Source organism: Urocitellus parryii, chromosome 5 (assembly GCF_045843805.1).
Source record: "Urocitellus parryii isolate mUroPar1 chromosome 5, mUroPar1.hap1, whole genome shotgun sequence".
Classification (NCBI taxonomy): domain Eukaryota; kingdom Metazoa; phylum Chordata; class Mammalia; order Rodentia; family Sciuridae; genus Urocitellus; species Urocitellus parryii.
The window spans coordinates 3,694,314-3,711,123 of record NC_135535.1 but is presented as its reverse complement, the minus strand read 5'-3'; the positions used below and the strand labels follow the sequence as shown (position 1 = coordinate 3,711,123).

At 50.5% G+C, this 16,810-nt stretch overlaps 1 protein-coding gene across 1 annotated transcript; it reads left to right on the top strand.

Moving 5' to 3' along the window:
- The first annotated feature begins 7,166 nt into the window (after nt 1-7,166).
- On the top strand, nt 7,167-16,275 carry LOC113186774 (G2 and S phase-expressed protein 1). Its single transcript, XM_077798457.1, has 6 exons — nt 7,167-7,245; nt 9,211-9,496; nt 12,022-12,261; nt 13,048-13,249; nt 13,614-13,841; nt 14,203-16,275. Exons 1-6 carry the CDS (start codon nt 7,167-7,169, stop codon nt 14,284-14,286), a joined length of 1,119 nt encoding a protein of 372 aa, XP_077654583.1. The 3' UTR covers nt 14,287-16,275.
- The last annotated feature ends 535 nt before the right edge of the window (nt 16,276-16,810 follow it).

Below are 16,810 nucleotides of genomic sequence, written 5' to 3'. Positions count from 1 at the left end.
TTTGAGGCCAGCCTCAGAAAATTAGCAAGACCTTGTCTCAAAAAAATTAAAAGGGCTGGGGGTGTTGCTGAGTGTGGAGTACTTATGTGAGGTTCTGGATTCAATCCCCAGCACTGTCCAAACAAAGTCAGCAGAGACACGTCCTGACTTTTACAACCAAGGTGACTGGGAAGTACCCTGCTAGGTGCCTGGCTCTTCTGTGGCACATGTACACTTTCTGAAAACAGAAGCCCTTGGCCACTATGCAAGGTGTTTTGAGCTGTATCTTGCTCCACTGATTCCCTCACCAGCACCACTATTCTGTTGAGACATAGTGAAAGGTCAAAAGTTGGACCAACGGCAGCCATCTCGGGGTGTGAGTTACAGCCCCCAAATCTACATTTCAGCCAGTTCACCCATGTGTTCCTCATACAGAGGTGTGAGGGCTACACTTTAAAAAGTGCAGTTGGCCTTCCAGGAATGGGCTTTGGGTACATTTATTGTGCTTATTAAACAATGTGATGTTCCTGTGTCTCCTCTTGCACCTGAAGCAGGTGAACTTGCAGGTGATCCTGGCAGCAGCTCCCGGCCTCTGCCAAGCACTGGCAAGCCAGCCAGAATGGCACTGGCCATGCCGTGCCCATCTTTGCCAACAGCCCCCACAGGGGCATCCTGCAGGCCAGCAAGGAGGGCCAACACTGCTGAGTCCATGGACGGGCAACCCCGGGCTCCCAGCACAGCACCTCTCGCCCTGCCGCAGACCCCAAGAAGTGGAGGCCCAAGGCTGGACTCTAACTCCATGTCATCCTCTTCTCAACCAAATAAAATTGGAAGTATAAGAAGGCAAGCTTCTTGTTTAAATTCCAAGACGAAGGTCATGCCCACCCCTTCAAATCAGTCTGAAAGGCCTAAGTTTTCTACTGGTAAGTAATAGATAAAATTTAATGTGTTTTAAAATACTGAAGAACTCCTAAGTTTTGAAACATTATTCTGGATGGTGGCGCTCTTGCTTCCTTGCTCTGTAGCCCTCAGGGAGGGCTCCGCCGTCTGCCACTCGCGTTGGCTCAGTGACCTGGCTTGGGGTTCTCTAGCCTTGGTTCTCGTGTGGGACACGCTGCTCCCACAGTTCCTCCTCATGGCATCCTCTGCAGCCTGTGTGGATGTCTGAGCTCCTTCTGTGATGTGTGATGGTGTTGCTTAGATCTCTGGGGGTCTTGGTTTTTCCAACCTTGTTTTCTATTGCTTCAGTCTTGATTGTTTTTGTTTTATTTTTTTGTGGTGCTGGGAATTGAACCCAGGGCCTTGTGCATGCGGGGCAGGTACTCTATCAACTGAGCTGTGTCTGCAGCCCCGGATTCCTCCTTTTGTTGTGTTCTGCAGGATCTAATCTGCTGTTAAGCTCATCCAGGTCAGTTTTCATTTCCAACGTTAGAGTTTCTCCGGTTCTTGTGATACTTACATTTTCTTTTTCTTTCTTTTTTTTTTTGAGAATTATTTTTTAATATTTTTATTTTTTAGTTTTCGGCGGACACAACATATTTGTTTGTATGTGGTGCTGAGGATCGAACGCGGGCCACACGCATGCCAGGCGAGCGCGCTACTGCTTAAGCCACATCCCCAGCCCTTACATTTTCCTTTAACTCCTTGAATGTATTTAAAATGGTTGTTTTGAAATCTTTCTTCTTATCCCGTCTTCCCTATCGTTTGGGGGTCTGTCCCACAGACCTTTCTCCTGGTGATGGTCTCATTTTTCATGGCTCATGTTATCAGTTGTACGTCATTGAGGAGCTGAGCTTCGGCTTGGCAGCAGTGAATGTGCAGACTAACCTGATCCCTCCCAGGCTTCCTTTGAGGCCCTTCTGGGACGGGTCTAGAAAGGCGCTGGTGCCTGCAGTGGTCCAGTGGCCTTGCCATGGCCTCTGCTGATGTACCATGCTCTGCTGGCTCCACCCCCGGCTCCCAGTAGGGCGCCTGCCCTGCCCTGTGACTCTAGAGTTCTCTGTAGCTCCCTCCTCTCCAGCCCTTTGCTCCTCAAATCCCAGCACCTTAGCCCTCCCAGAGCTCCAATCACTGTTCCTCCAACAGCAAGGCTACCCTGTCCTCTGGGTCCTGCCCACCAGGTGCCTCCAGCAGGGCTGGTGAATGGACCTCTCTGTTCTGCCCGGGGGCACTGGCTGGCTCCAGGCACTAGCAGCATCATTTTGCCAGGAGTTGAGCCTTTAGCAGTTGCTAAAGGCACAGTCCAGAAGGAAGATGGTAACAAGAGCACAGCAAGTCCAGTCTGCACAGGGGCTTGAACCAGAACAGAGGCAACCAGGTCAGCCCTCCCGGATCAGGGAACTGACTGTCTTGCCGTCTGTGGTCAGGCCTCAGTTTCCAGATCCAGCACAAAGCATTAACTGTAACAGACATTTTCTTATTTAGCCCATAAATAACAGAGATTCAACTAGGATGGGGCTGAACTGAGAGAATGTTGTAAAGAGGGCTGCAGGTGCAACAAAAAGTCGTGCAGGGGATACTGTCAGAGTTTCCAGGTGGACAGAGGGCTCCTCGGGTAGGTCCTGTCAAGTTGCCAGCAGTGGCTATAGAATATGAGATTGTAACTACATCATTGTCCTGACAAGTGAGAAAGAGCTGAGCATAAATAACAAATAACAAGGACAAGCATCTTATTTTGTCTAATTTTGATATGAGTTGAACTGTGACATCAGTTTCTTGCCCAGAGTATGGCCTCAATGTCTCTGGTTGTGGCCCCAGCAGTTTGGCACTTTCTGAGCTGCCTGCCCATCAGGCCTGGGCTCGTCCTTAGAATTCACAGAAAGTTGTCCGGCTTCTGCTCATGGGGCTGTGGGAAAGTGCAGTCCTGTTCTTAGTGACTCCGGGAGAAAACTGGATCAGAGGAACCTAGAAGAATTCAGGACCCAGTCTGGTCTCCAGGTAGACAGAAGCCTGAGGACAATGAGCAGAGCCTGTTCCATAACAGGCGTGCTGTAGTTTTTCTTTAGAAACATAATTTTTCTCTCTAGAGTAATACTTTTTTTTTTTTTAACTAAAGATAACAGAAAAAAACAATTTCTTTGCAAAAGGAGTTTAGTTCTGGCTCCGCTGTTTCCCATGGCCAGAAGAGTGATTTACTATACAGTAATCTCAGAGTTACAGATTTCTTGAGCCTAGAAGGCAAACCAAGGCAGACACTAGATCTTTACCTGTGTCACACCGTCTCTTGTGTCCTGAGACTCCAGAGCCTGCCAGGAAGTGACAGTTCACTCTCGCTCATGCAAGGTTGCAGACCCTGACTCCAGGCATACCATGGGTATTTTCACATGTGCCAGCATCCCCCAGGATGTCCTGTGACGGAACAAATCCTTCCTGAACTTGTGCAAATAACCATTTGCCTTAAAATATGAATAGTGTTTGAATTTGGGAGGAATCGAGTAGGGAGAAAAAAAGTACATAATCATCCCAACTTTGTTAACAGACGTCTATTTTATCAAAACTAGATAGCTTGAGAAGTTGTTTCTTTAAATCTAGAAAATAAAAACATTTAGGTAAAAATCCAACAAGATGTCAAGTAGCCGACAGGTAAAGCCGGAGACTCAGTTTGTGCCGACTCAAGCAGTTAGCTCCTATTCTGTCTCGTCCTCCTGAGCAGTTTCATGAACTATCACTCCTTTTTTAGGGTTCTGGGAATTTCTGTGTAGTCTGTTGACCTTACAGTTACCAAAAACCTCTTTTCAAGAGAACTTGTCATTGTTCCATGGATGTGATGGCAAATGCTTTTAGAGAAGAATCAAAACTGTGGCTGACACAAGACACACCTTTGAGGAGAGTTTGGCATTCGATGGGGAGATTCAGTTACTGAAGCACCAGCATTCTAGAACAGTGGCGCTGTCACACCAGGACCATCAGGACGTCCACACCAGTTACACAGCCTTATCAATCCAAGTAAAGAAGGCTCACTATCGCTTGATTATTTGATGGTGCTTCCCATACAATCCTACAGACCAGGAACCCCCAGCTAGTTCATTACATCTGCAAAATCAGAGAGAACGGTTGAGGATCTCAAGGGGCCCAGCTGGAAAACCAAGTCAAAAAGATTTAATTTAGGACTTTGATCCCAGGAAATATGCCAAAAATGTCAAAATAAGATTACAGATCATTTAACCAGGATGATTTAGCTAGTTATAAAGTGATCACATTATAAACAAAGTGATCAAAGAACTTAAAAGGAAATAGATGTTAAAAAGAAAAACAAAAAAATTTATCCTGTTAATGACTGTTTCTCTAAGTAACCAAAACCTAAGGCATAAGAAATCACCTGGACACAGCAAGTCTTTGCTTCCTGGGCCAGCTTCCAAAGGGTCAAGAAAAGCCCTGTGTGGCGGTTGCTCCTGATGGGAGGCCCATCACACCACGAGGAATCCAGCTGACGGGCCCAGTCAGTGTGATTAGCCGTGCAGAGGCGTCCAGGGGCAGAGGCAGGCCTCATGCTGAAGGAGCTGTGTGCAGGGACAGCAGCCTCTGGGGAACAGAAGCAGCACCTGAGACTTTCTGTTTTCATGGAGCACTTCAGATACATCAAGAAGAGCCTTGAGTGGAAAATCCCATTGTTCTAGGCCTAGACGACCATTTCGGGTCAGGCCACAGAGCAGGGTCAGGCCACAGAGGCAGGCAGCTTGCGGGGCTGACTGGAGTCCTCGGAGCGCCCCAGTTCTATGGAAGCCAGGGAGGAGAAGCTGCCGGGCAGACCACAGCGCCAGGGTCAAAAGCTGTAAGTTCTGACTGCGAGCAGATGACTATTTCAAGAAAAACGTGCTGCTTTAGAGATGCAGAATTGTTAGATTCTGGTCTTACATCAGTGTGTTTATGCTCGGTTTTTGGAAAAACTTACACATGGCTTTCTTTGAATTCTAGCCAACTTGGTCCCACAGAGATCCCCTAAGATTGGCTCTTCACAGACCTTCCACGACCTGCCTTTATGAACTGCTTCAGTGTATCCTGTCCTGCCTTTGTACTCCCTTCCTTCTGGAACAATCCAGTGCTACTTTAGGGACAAAAATCTTATCCTGTCTCACAAATTCTTCCTCATACACCTAACATTCCATTTCTTGTCACTTTCCTTACCTTTTTCTTCGTAAGTTCTCATCTTCTACTTCCTAGTTCCTTTCTACCTTGTTCTTATTTCCTTTCTAAAATTTATATTTTGGAACAATCCTTTAAAATATCTCCAGATTTAGATAAAAAATTACTCCTTATAAAAAATGTATATTTTTTGTAGTTTTATTGAAAACATCTTAATTTCCTCATTTTTTTTGCATATAGAATTCCATATATTAATTAGAATTTTCAAGTCCTAGTGACCTTAATCTCTAAAGAATCTCAGGAGGACAGCTGTCTTTAATGGCTCGCCATAGGTGAATGGCTTATGAGAACATGCTTTATCATTTCTGGAAACACTGGCTTTGTCCTAGAAAAAAAATTTTTAAATGTGGAATAGGACCTTCTTATAAATAGATACAAATGCATAAATTATTTTTATATGGATTTTAAGAAACCAAAGTTGAATTTACATTTAGCAGTTGATGTTTCTATTATTTTAGCTTACTTAGAAATGACTCAGATGTTTTGTAAATATGTTACTCAATTTAATATTAAGACTTACATGAAATTTCATTTATAAACATTAAACCAATTATATTCACCTAATTTATTTTTTAATAATTATACCTAGATTACTCATAAAACCTACATTATTAGACAAACACAGTCATTATTTCCTCGTTAAAACAATAACAAGTCGCCCCCCTGACAGACAGGATGCGCGGGCTCTGCCTGGCACTTCCCTCTGCATGTTGGTTCTCAGTCAGACGTGGACTCCAAGGATCCTGAGCATCTGACGGATCAGCAGACCCTGCCTGCCAGCAGCCAGACAGGAGCGAGCCCATGGTTCTGAGGATACCCTCATTTTTATTTACCAGCAAACTTTAAACCAACTTGTATTTGAAAGGTTGACTGGTCCTGTGGAGCAGAAGACATCGGGTTCATTCCTCCAGCAGTCTGAATTCATGTGAGCCACCTGGCTGGAATTCCTCCAGGATTTCACCATGCAGAAACCACGGGCCGCTTGCACATGTGTGGAGCAAGAGCATACAGGAGCAAGAGCTTGTCCTCCCAGTTTAGAATTTGAGTCATGACAGGAAAATACAGTAAATATATAAGTATAAAGTATTATAAATATATAAGTGGAAAATATAAAAATATAGTAAACTCACCACTTTGTGAAAAGACATTTGAATCAATTATATTTCTAACAAACTGGGACAGGTGAAGGTCACCCGCTCAATGGCTAAAGGAGTTTCTGTTGGCCAGGAAGGCGCAGGCCAGATCTTGGTAACAGAGTCCCCAGGGCAGCATGGTTTTAGAAAGGTCCTCCCTTTTCTCTGGTCAGCTTTTGTTTAGAGGGGGACACTCGGGTGCTGACGCTTGGCTTGGGGTGGCTGCAGTAACAACCTCCAGGCAGCCTTAAATGGAGGGACACCTCCTCTTGCTGGCCAGTCTGCTCTGCTGGACTGCTGGAAGCCAGTGAGAAGAATTTTTAAAAAATTGTTCTTAGAAGATTATTTGTAACTTTTTGTTTTTTTCCTGGCTGGTGTGGTAGACAAAACAATTCTTATGCTGGACACAGCTCAAGGTGTTGACCAAGTCATTAGGTTGGTTTAAAAAGGGCAGAACTTTTCCTAAACCATCATCAGCCACATTTTCATTTCAAAAAGGAATGGTTTTTAGTGTGTGGGTTGCCACAGAGCTGCCACAAATGACAAGACCATTGATTTGAAGATTTGTTTTGTTTTAGTTTTGTCTTGCTATCTCAGCTGAAATATTCTGAGAAAACTGCTAAGCAGGCTTTGTCCTGGCTTCATTTCAGTTGTCTTCATCGTAATATAAGTGAGAAAGTCGGCAGATTCAAAATAGGCGAAGCTAAGATGCAGAGGTCAAAGCCTCCCGGGGTGTGGAGCTTGCATCTGCAGTTCAGCAGTGGATGAAAACAAACCCCATGCTGAGAATGTATCCTAAGGTAGCTGGCTGGGTCCCCGGGGGCACCTTCTTTGCACCTTAGTCCCCTTTTGTTTCCTACCAGTCTCCAAGAGCAGAGGAAACCCTGGGAGCCCTATCAAAGAAGGCCGCCCATGTGGGGCGGGGGCTCTTGTTTAACTCACCAGGCAGAGTGCCTGGACCTGAGGCTGCTGTGCCCTGGTCCGGAGACTGGTAGGCACTCTGGTGGCCATCAGGGCTGTCTGTGACAGGTAGACTTCCTGCTGAGACTTTCTTTGTCTTGGGTGAAGATGGTGACAGCCATCCTTGTGGCTTTTAAGTGGCAGTCCTGGGCCCTCCATTTAAATTGTTGTTTTTGCTCCCAGAAAGTTTTCAGTGGCTCAGCGGTAGAGCGCTCGCCTAGCACATCGAGGCCCTGGGTTCCATCCTCAGCACCACTTAAAAATAAATGAGTAAATACATGCGTACATTAAAAAAAAGTTTTCAGAAACTGGAAAAGAGGAGAGTCATGTTATTTAGAGACACACGAGGCCAGGCCCAGGTAAGCCAGAATATAGGTGCTCACAGGAAATTTCAAACTCGGCCTGCAGATAAAGAAAACAGTGCACTTGGTGTGCAGCACAGAGAGAATTAACAGAAGAAATGTGAAGTCCTCGCAGTGTGAGGTCTGTGGAAATGTGCTCACCCGACAGTGTTCCCTCAGGGGGGGCTCTCCAGAAGAGACGACCCTCTGGAGCCCGCAGAGGGTGCTCCAATCCCGATCCACAGGGAGCTGCCACCAGGACGAGGGCCTGCTGAGAGAGGCTTAGCAGGCAGGAGGGCGGGGGGCTGCCTGCTGGCTCCCCAGTCCCCTCCTGGACACCAGAACTGTCCCCCGAGCATGAGGGTGATCTGGGAGTGACAGGCACTGCAGTGGGACACGCATGCCCTGCTGGGCTACGGGCACACCAAGGAGGCTGGGCCGAGGGGACATTCCCAGGCCCCCTTTGTTCTATTTAGGTATTGATAACCCAGGAGCACGCCGCCGGCATCTTGAAGCAGTGGTCCTCAGTCCCCAGGGTGGAGGAGCCTGCAGAGTCCTGGCAGCTGAGCTCTTTGTGGGAGGTTGCATGGCCCCTGGTCTGGCGGCCTGCAGGGTCCTGCGGTAGTGCTCTCAGGTACATGTGAGAGCCCTTCCTTGGCAGCCTCAGGGACTGGACTTGATTGTTTTTTGTTAGGGTTGCACAAGTGACCCCATTTTAATCCTGTCAGCTTTCACAGATACTTTGAAGTTACTGGCACTGCTAGTCAGTACAGGTGCCTTCAACTCCCGAACACCTCATTTTGAGCCTGTGTATAAGAATGAGCCGTTCTCTTGAGGGGCTCAGGCCTCTTCCATCTTGTTTTGCCATGATTAGCTTCTCCTCCTCATGGTCCACTATGGCTGTACTAGCTCCAGCCCTCACACCTGCTAGTGGGAAGATATCCTAGGTGAAGAACATACCCCTATCTTTCAAGGATACAGTACTTACTGCAGGTTGTCTGTCATTTCCATTTATGTCCCATTGATCAGGACCTAGTCACATGACCACACTTCCTGCAAAGGATGTGAAGAGTCCCTGTTTTCATTGTGTGCCCAGCTAAAATCCGAATGTGAGGAGGAGAGTGCTGATGAACAGCAGCCAGCAGCCTCCCTCAGGCTGGTGCATAGGGGACATGAAAGAGACCAAGCAGAGAGGTCGCTCAGGCTAACTCAGGAAGGGTTTGTGACCCCAGGTTCAGTCTCAGTGCCGAGGGGTTTCGGCAGGGATTAAGCTGACTTCCAGAAGATCCCCCCTGGGCGAGGGCAGGGCCCAGGAAATGGCAAAGGCTACCATCACCTGCCTGAGCCGAGGCCGCAGTGGCAGGAACCCTTTTCCTCTGACCCGCTGTTTCCCGCAACTGTGCCACAGCACATAGATGGTGTGACATGTTATTATCCCAGCCATGCCCCAGCTCAGGAAAATTAAGGTATATAGGGCCTTGCTGGGCTTGCCTGGCCTCCACCCACGTTTCTACCAGGGCAGGGAGTCGTGGCCTGGCAGAGGCGGCGGGCTGAACCGCCCTCAGAGTCCTGTTCCTGTCTGGTAGAGGGTGAAGCCCGAGGAGGCTGGTTCTCCTCTGCACCGTTGGCAGGTGAAGGCCCTTGCATTGGCTGAGGTTGGTGTAGAGGAAAGTGCCCTCACGTGACCCCACTGCTGGCAGTTTCCCTGTGTGACTCATCTGACCCTCGGTCCACCATCCTAGTGCCATCTGTGCTACAGGTTGAGAAATTAGAGCTAGGTGGAGGAGAACTGCCTGTTGGCAAGGACCCTCGTGTGGTGGCTTCCCAGCTGGTCATTCTGACTCTTGTGCACTCTTCTCTGGTCGTAGGAGGCTCCACAGACAGCAGGACGCCGAGGTCCTCCCAGGTACAGCGGCTGCAGTCATGCATCTCTACTGGCAGGTACTGGCCTCGTTCTGCTTCTTTTTCTTATATGTGTGTGGCCGGGGCTCACAGTGCAGCTGCCCCACGGCCATGTCAGCATCACAGCAGACGTGGAGTGCAGGCTGACCCGCCAATCTCCCGCTGGATGGGACTGCTTCTGTGCAGTGTGATGTGGCGGTTCCCAGCTCTGGGCTGGAGGGGTTGTTGTGCTGAGCAACAGGATCCCCTTCTGATTTGGTGGGGCTGGGTGTTGTAAAGGCTCCCAGGTGACTCCTTTGTGCCACAGTTAAAGGCCACCAGCATGGTACAGCTATTCAAGGCTCAGGGTTTGGAACCTGGTGCAAGCCACTGAATGTTCCTGACCACACTTTCTCACTGGCTGGAGGACGGTCCAGCCAACCCAGCCAGTCCTGCAGACTAGGCACACAGAGGGCAGGATACCTGGCCCTCAGGAGTTGCAAACATAGCCCCGCCCCAGCTGCCTTCTGTTGCTCCCGTTGCTGTCACTCGCTGAAGCTGGGTGCTGGCACGACTCCTGAGTGCTCTGGTGGAGTGGAGACCCCACACCCAAGCTTCTCAGCCCTGCCTACAGCTCACCATCTCTTCCTGGGATGGGGGTGGGGGCACCGTAAGGCTGCAGCCCACTGGGTTTGTGCCCCCGGGGACATGATGCTGGCGTCTGCCTGTGGCCAGGGCGGGGACTCTGCTCTGGACTTCGAAGGCTGGGCTGGGCAGAGTAGGCCCTGGGCTAGGATACACAAGAAGGGCACTTCTGGCTCTGCCATGGACCAGCCTGGCTGTCCGCAAATCCCTTGATGATCTGCACTCTGCGGGGTAGACAGATGATTTCCCTGTAGCAGAGGCTGTGCTGCACCCTCCCACCCGCAGAGCGCAAGAGCAAGCACAGAGGCCAGCAGCCACCCTGGGGTGGGAGGAGAGCCTTGCCTCCTGAGCTTGCCTCCAGGATGCGTCTGTTGGCACTTGTTCCTGTCCTCAGGAGTCCCTGGTAGAGCTGGCAATGGCAGCAGCGGAGGGCAGGGGGGCTGCTCCAGAACCTGGCAGAGGGCAGGAGCTTGGCTTGAGAGCCACCCTGACCAGCCGAATGTGTCTGCCTCTAGACTATGTGTGTTATAGGGATGGAGCCCAAGGCCTTGCACTGCTAGGCAGCCACCTACCTACATCCCCAGCTTTTTTTTTTTTTTTAATATTTATTTCCTAGGTGTAGATGGACACAACACAATGCCTTTATTTTTATGTGGTACTGAGGATTGAACCCAGGTCCCGACTGTGCTAGGCGAGCGCTCTACTGCTGAGCCACAATCCCAGCCCCATCCCCAGCTCTTTTTAATTTTTGTTTTGAGACAAGTCCTTGCTAAGTTGCCCAGGCTGGCCTTGAACTTGTGTTCCTCCTTCCTCAGCCTTTGGAATCACTGGGATTACAGGCATGAGCCACTATGCCTGGCTTTAGACTCTTTGAAGAGTATAAACATTGTCTTTAATGGATGATAGAACTAATAGATGAAGTCTCCCCACACTCCAGGGACATTGGTAGTATGTCCTGGCGTTGTTTTAAAATAATGTCTTACACTTTTGGGGCTACTATAACAAAAATACCACAGTCTGAGGGACTTTAACAATAGGAAGTTATTGTTCATTGTTCTGGAGGCTGGAAACTCTAAGTCAAGGCCCCAGCAGACGTGGGGTCTGGTGAGAGCTTGCTTGGCTGTGGCACTCCCCCCGCCAGGTCTGCTGGTGGGAGGGTGGCCTCCTTCACGGGAACATTGATTCCGCTCACAAGGGCTGCTCCCACTGGCCCGTCACTCCCCAAGGCTCATCTGCTAGTGCTGCCACTTGAGCTAGGGTTTCAACATAGGAATTTGTGGTAGGCACATACCTTCAGACCACAGCCAGTAACAATCGACTCAGCCAGAGGACCAACCAGTAGTTAGTGGGTTATCAGAGTGCAGAGACTGGCAAGGATATGAGATGGCATAGAACCAAGCACCAGTTCTCTGATTCTACTCCCCGCGTGCCCCTGTGACTGTGGCACGCAGTGAGACCTGCCTGTCGTTCACCTGTGTGGCCAGGCTCCAGTGAGTCTGAACTTCCTGTGGAGACGATCCAAGCTGTCAAAAGTGACTGCTGAGGGACTGGGACTGTGGCTCAGTGGGACAGCGCTCACCTAGCATGCCTGAGGCACTGGGTTTGATCCTCAGCACCACATATAAATAAAGAAAACAAAGGTATTGTATCCATCTACAACTAAAAAATATATTTAAAAAAAAAAGTGACCGCTGAGATTCTTTTGACTTCCCATGTGTTTTCCTACCCCTGTGAAGTACAGCCACATCTGATGAGATTCTCTCTTCCTTGCCTGTGGGTGGGGGGAGCTCTACCCACCAGAGGTCTCGTGGTGGGCTGGCAGCAGCTTGGGGTCTTGCGCCTGTTGAAACCATGGATTTGCTCTGCGTCAGCACGCTGGCTCATTGGATTCCAGTTTGTCGAGGCCCTCTCTGCTCAGGGCTCTTCTTTGTCTTCACCAGGGCCATTGCTCACAGCACTCCTGCGAGACGCTCATCAGGGCCAACTTCACAAAGCCTGTTGAGCAGCAGAGGGACGCCCACGAGTGCGCGACGGGTGTCAGCACTGCCCACACCTGGCGGCTGGCGCCTCTCTGGCCTTCCTCTGATGACTCCCAAAACCTTGCCCCGAGCTCTGGCTTCCCCGCTCTGTGCACCTGCTCAGAGACTCTCTTCTGAGCCTCAGAGGAGATCTGCAGTGAGGTGAGACAGGTGACAAGCAAGGTCGTCTCTAGTGCCCCAGACCTCAAGACTGTCCCCCATGCCAGGGAGGGTGTGGTCACGCAGGAAGCAGTCTAGAAGAAGATGGGCTGCCCCAAAAAGAGGAGAGCCCAGTGCTTTAGTGACTTTAGAGTATAGGAAACTTGTCCTCTGAGTGTGCATAGGAAAGAAGACACAGTGTGCTCATTCCTCAGTTCCCCCAGACAATTCAGCTTCAGATTTGAATCAGGTAGGGGGGCTGCTGGCCCAGTGCACCCAGCCTGGTGCTGGGGCCACTGTCTAGTGGAGGCACAAAGAGACGTGTCCAGTGGCGGGGCCTGTTACAGGGTGGAAGCCCTGTGCCTGGCTGGGACCCAGCTGGGGAACGCAGTACAAGAGGGTGTCTGCGCCAGTGGAGCAGGCAGCAGCCCTCCTGAGCCTGAGGGACTGGTTCTAGGAACAGGGAGGTCACCTTGGCTGCCTCTTGGGGACGGGCAGAACCCCTGCATGCAGCCTTCACTTCTGAAAGAGACAGACTAGGCACCAGGTGAAGTCAACAAATACAATGTTCCAGCTGAAAGGAACCTTGGAAATCCCCAGTCTTCTACGCAGGAAATGGGGTCTGAAGGGGCAGCTGTCCCCACGGTAGGTGGCTTTCTCTGACAAGCTGGCACCAGGGCCAGCAGCTCCCCAACGCAGGACACTCCTCCAGAAACAGTCTGCCTCCAGATCTAGCCAGGTGAGTGAGCACTCTAGAGAAATCCAGCCTGTTTTCCTCTGCTCCCACAGGACTGAGCCGAGGGGAGCGAGCAGCGGCAGGGCTGGTGGCAGGCTGGCTGGCCTGTCACCCAGTGGCAGCCCCTCTCCTCCACCCTCTGTGCCTCAGGCACTTCATTTTTCTCCGGAGAAGAATGAGTCTCCTTTCTCAGGAGACTTCACAGGAGCAGCACAGGTTGAGGCCAAGCCGGGGGAAGACACCTGCCCTGGGGAGGTATGCAGATGCAGTGTGGTTGACCCGGAGGGTCACAGGGCCACTCTGGAGGCCTCTCCCCCAAGGACAGAGTCCTGCAGTTCATCCTGTCACCTGGCCTCAGGTTCCAGTGGCCCCCAGAGGGGTGGTCAGAACCTCAGGGCTGTAAAGGGGAGAAAAGCAACACCTCTCACCTGTGTTTGGCCGTGGAGCTCTCAGAGCCAAAGGACGGGAAGTGGGAGCAGGGCAGTCCTCTGTGTGACGTGGGTGGGCTGGTGCGCCCTGCTGAGGCAGGCCCAGCCTCTTTCTTTGGCTCCAGCTGTGGACCCTTGGGGCATGAGCAGGGCAGAACAGTGCTGGACCACCTTCCGTCTGTCCTGCCTAGGCTCTTCTGATAGACATCGGGCTGGGTCAACTCACCATCACTCCTCAAGTGGGAAGCAGGCCCCCGGCAGACCTCCCTCTCATCGACTTCTGCAGCCCTCCTGAAGCAGATGTGGCTTTGGGATCTGCAAGCAGACCCCTGATCGACCTCACCACGAACACTCCAGATGTGAACAGAAACTGTGTGTCAAAAAACAGTGTGTCAAAACCTTTGCAGGCCGAGGGACAGGTGAGAAGTGGCAGGTGATTCCTGCTGGCTTCAGCCTGGTTGGGTTCCTCGCCCCAGGGCATGGCATGGTGGCCCTGAGGCTTCTTGCTTGGCCTGAGCTTCTTGAAGTTCACCCTCTGACGCTGAGTGGTGAACCCCTGCCAGGCCTTGGGGGCAGGGGTCATGTCCCCAACTCCACACCCTCCTGGTGCACAGAGCTGGGAAGGAGCATGAGTGTGTGAGGGCCTGGGGTCAGTGTGTGTTGGCTTAGATGTGATGGTCGAGGTTTCCTTTAAGTGGACCTGGACCGGGTGATCCAGGGGGCTGAGTTGTTGGCCTGCCCAGGGCAGCTCTGCTCACCTTGTTGTCTCTGCCCTTCCAGCTGATCGACCTGGGCTCCCCTCTGGTCCAGCTGAGCCCTGAGGCTGACAAGGAGAATGTGGACTCACCGCTTCTCAAGTTCTGATACAGCAAGGTCCTTGCCTTTAGTCTTTGTTGAAAGAACAGTCGTGAAGTGGCTTTTGAAACCAGTTTTAGAAGAAATTGCATTTGACTTAAGACAATTTTTTTAAAACCCAAAGTACACTCACTGCAGCGGGCAGGGTAAGGGGCCAGGGCTGTGGACTGTGGCCTGGGTCTCTTCCACAGCTCCCTCCTCCCTGTTCCCACTAGACTATGGTATAACATCTGAATTAAGGATTTTTATTGAACTTTTTTTGTAAAATAGCAAGCCACTATTTTAAAAGTCAAAAGTTTGTATGAAAAATTATATGTATTAAAGGTTACCTTGATTTTCAAATGTGTAGCTATTTCATTACTCCAGTCACTGTAAAATCTGGATTGTCCAGACTTTAATGCTTTTATAAAAGAAATCTACAAAATTTATTGTGAATAAAAATTGGTATAAATGCAGAGCCAGCCTCCTCTTCACAGGCGTCTGTTCTGGACAGACCTGGGAACCTGCGTTGTTAGTGGGCACCTGAATGTGAAGGCAATGGACCCTGCTGGCTGAGGCCTCCAGGCCGGGTGCTGGGGCGGACCCCCAGCCTGCTCTTACCAAGGGCACCAGGGCACCTGAGCTCCACGCTGCAGCTCCTGGAAGCCCCAGCACCGTGTGTCCCCTCAGGCTGCTGCTGCTGACGGCCCACCCTTTTCCTGCGCGGTTCCACGGACAAGGACTGCAGGTTCCCTCCATCTGATGGCCTCACTGGCTCTCCTGATGACTAGCTGAAGTCACTGATTTGTGTACATCTAGTTCCATGAAGATTTTGCCTAGTGGCTGCACAGCTGACAGAAAGTGAGTAACAGGCCACCCCAGTGTCCCCCGGTCAGCCTCAGCCTCAGCCTCGGCCCCAGAGAAGGCACTAGACATCAGTTGAAGACTAAGCACTAGGCACTCAGGGAGGTGCCAAGGGCTTCAGCTTCAGGAGGTCCAACTCCTGAGATCTTTATTTCACTAATTTTGTGGAACACAAGTCTCATTTCCATCTCTGAAATCCACATACCACACACTGCTGTCCCCAGGTAGCACATGGGGTACTGCTACAGTACAAAGTAGCGAATATACTGTGTGACTGCAGAGGCTCAAGGGCATCACATTTCTGCAGCCCTGTGCGTTGGCTGCAGCATGCTGAAGCTGAAAGCCCTTTTGGCTTAGGCAGAAAAACTGGGAGTTGCCTACCATTAACTTACCAAGCTGCCACTCCCAATAAGGGGTGTCCTGGTCCTCTAGACAGAGACCAAACTAAGGATGCCAGCACGACCACGGCCTCACTCGGTGCCCCTCAGTCTGTCCAAGGTCAGGGTCAGATAATGGCTTTCCGCATCCCTGGGAAGAGCAGGATCAAACTGCTGCCCATGTGACCCAGGTTTTTGTTTTCCCTCCTGTCTTGTGCTCACCCTGCATCTCCTGGCACCTCCTGGCACCTCCTGGCACCTGTGGCTATGACTCTTCAGACTCTTCTTGGGAATGGGTTTTCAGAACCTCCCTCACCTACCCCCATCCCTAAAACTATTCTCTCAGGAAAGCTATCAACTCTAGTTAGTAAGAAGCCACATTTAAGCATTTGTGTCCTTTACTGGGCTTTTAAGAAAAACAGAATTTCATTGCCAACTTTTGGTATGTTTGTTATTGATCAGATGTAACAGGATTGTCGTTGCTGGGCACAGTGGCTCACATCTATAATCTAGCAACTGGGGAAGCTGAGGCAGGAGAATCAGAAACTCCGTGCCAGACTTATCACGATTATCTCAAAAAAGAAGAAAAAGGGCTGGGGCTGTTGAGCACCCCTGAGTTTAGCCCCCAGCACCAACACAAAACAGAAAAGAAAACAAAAACCCCAAACAAAGACCGATGTGCATTATCTCCCCTGCATTTGCGTAACCACGGTTCAAATCCTATACAAATCAATTTAGTGGCTTACACAAGCAATTCTTTTCTTGGGGGCCGCGGGTACCAGGGTGCCAGGATTGAACTCAAGGGCACCACTGAGCCACTTCCCTAGTCTTTTTTTTTTTTTTTTTTGGTAAGCACTGAGTTGCTTAGTGCCTCGCTTTTGCAGAGGCTGGCTTTTAACTCGCAATCCTCCTGCCTCAGCTTCTGGAGCTACTGGAATTAGAGGGATGCGCCACCGCGCCCGGTTTACACTAGCAATTCTTAGAAAATAAAATCACAGTACCTGACATTCTAAGGCATTCTGAGAAGCCTTCTTTACCCTGAGTTGTCCGCGTAGTATCTGTGTGTTCTTGGCCTCCGTGTGAAGTGTCAATGTGGACTGAGGCTGGAAAAGCGGAGTCGCTGTGTCAGGAGTAGCCTCTGACGTCAAACCCGATCCCAGCTGAGCGCCGTGCCATGGGCATTGGAGCTCCGCGGGGCAGCTCCTGGAAGCCCCAGCACCGCGTGCCCCCGCAGGCGGCTGCGACTGCAGAGGACGATCCACCCTTTCACCTGCGCGGTTCCACGGGAAGGACTGCAGGTTCCCTCCACCTGC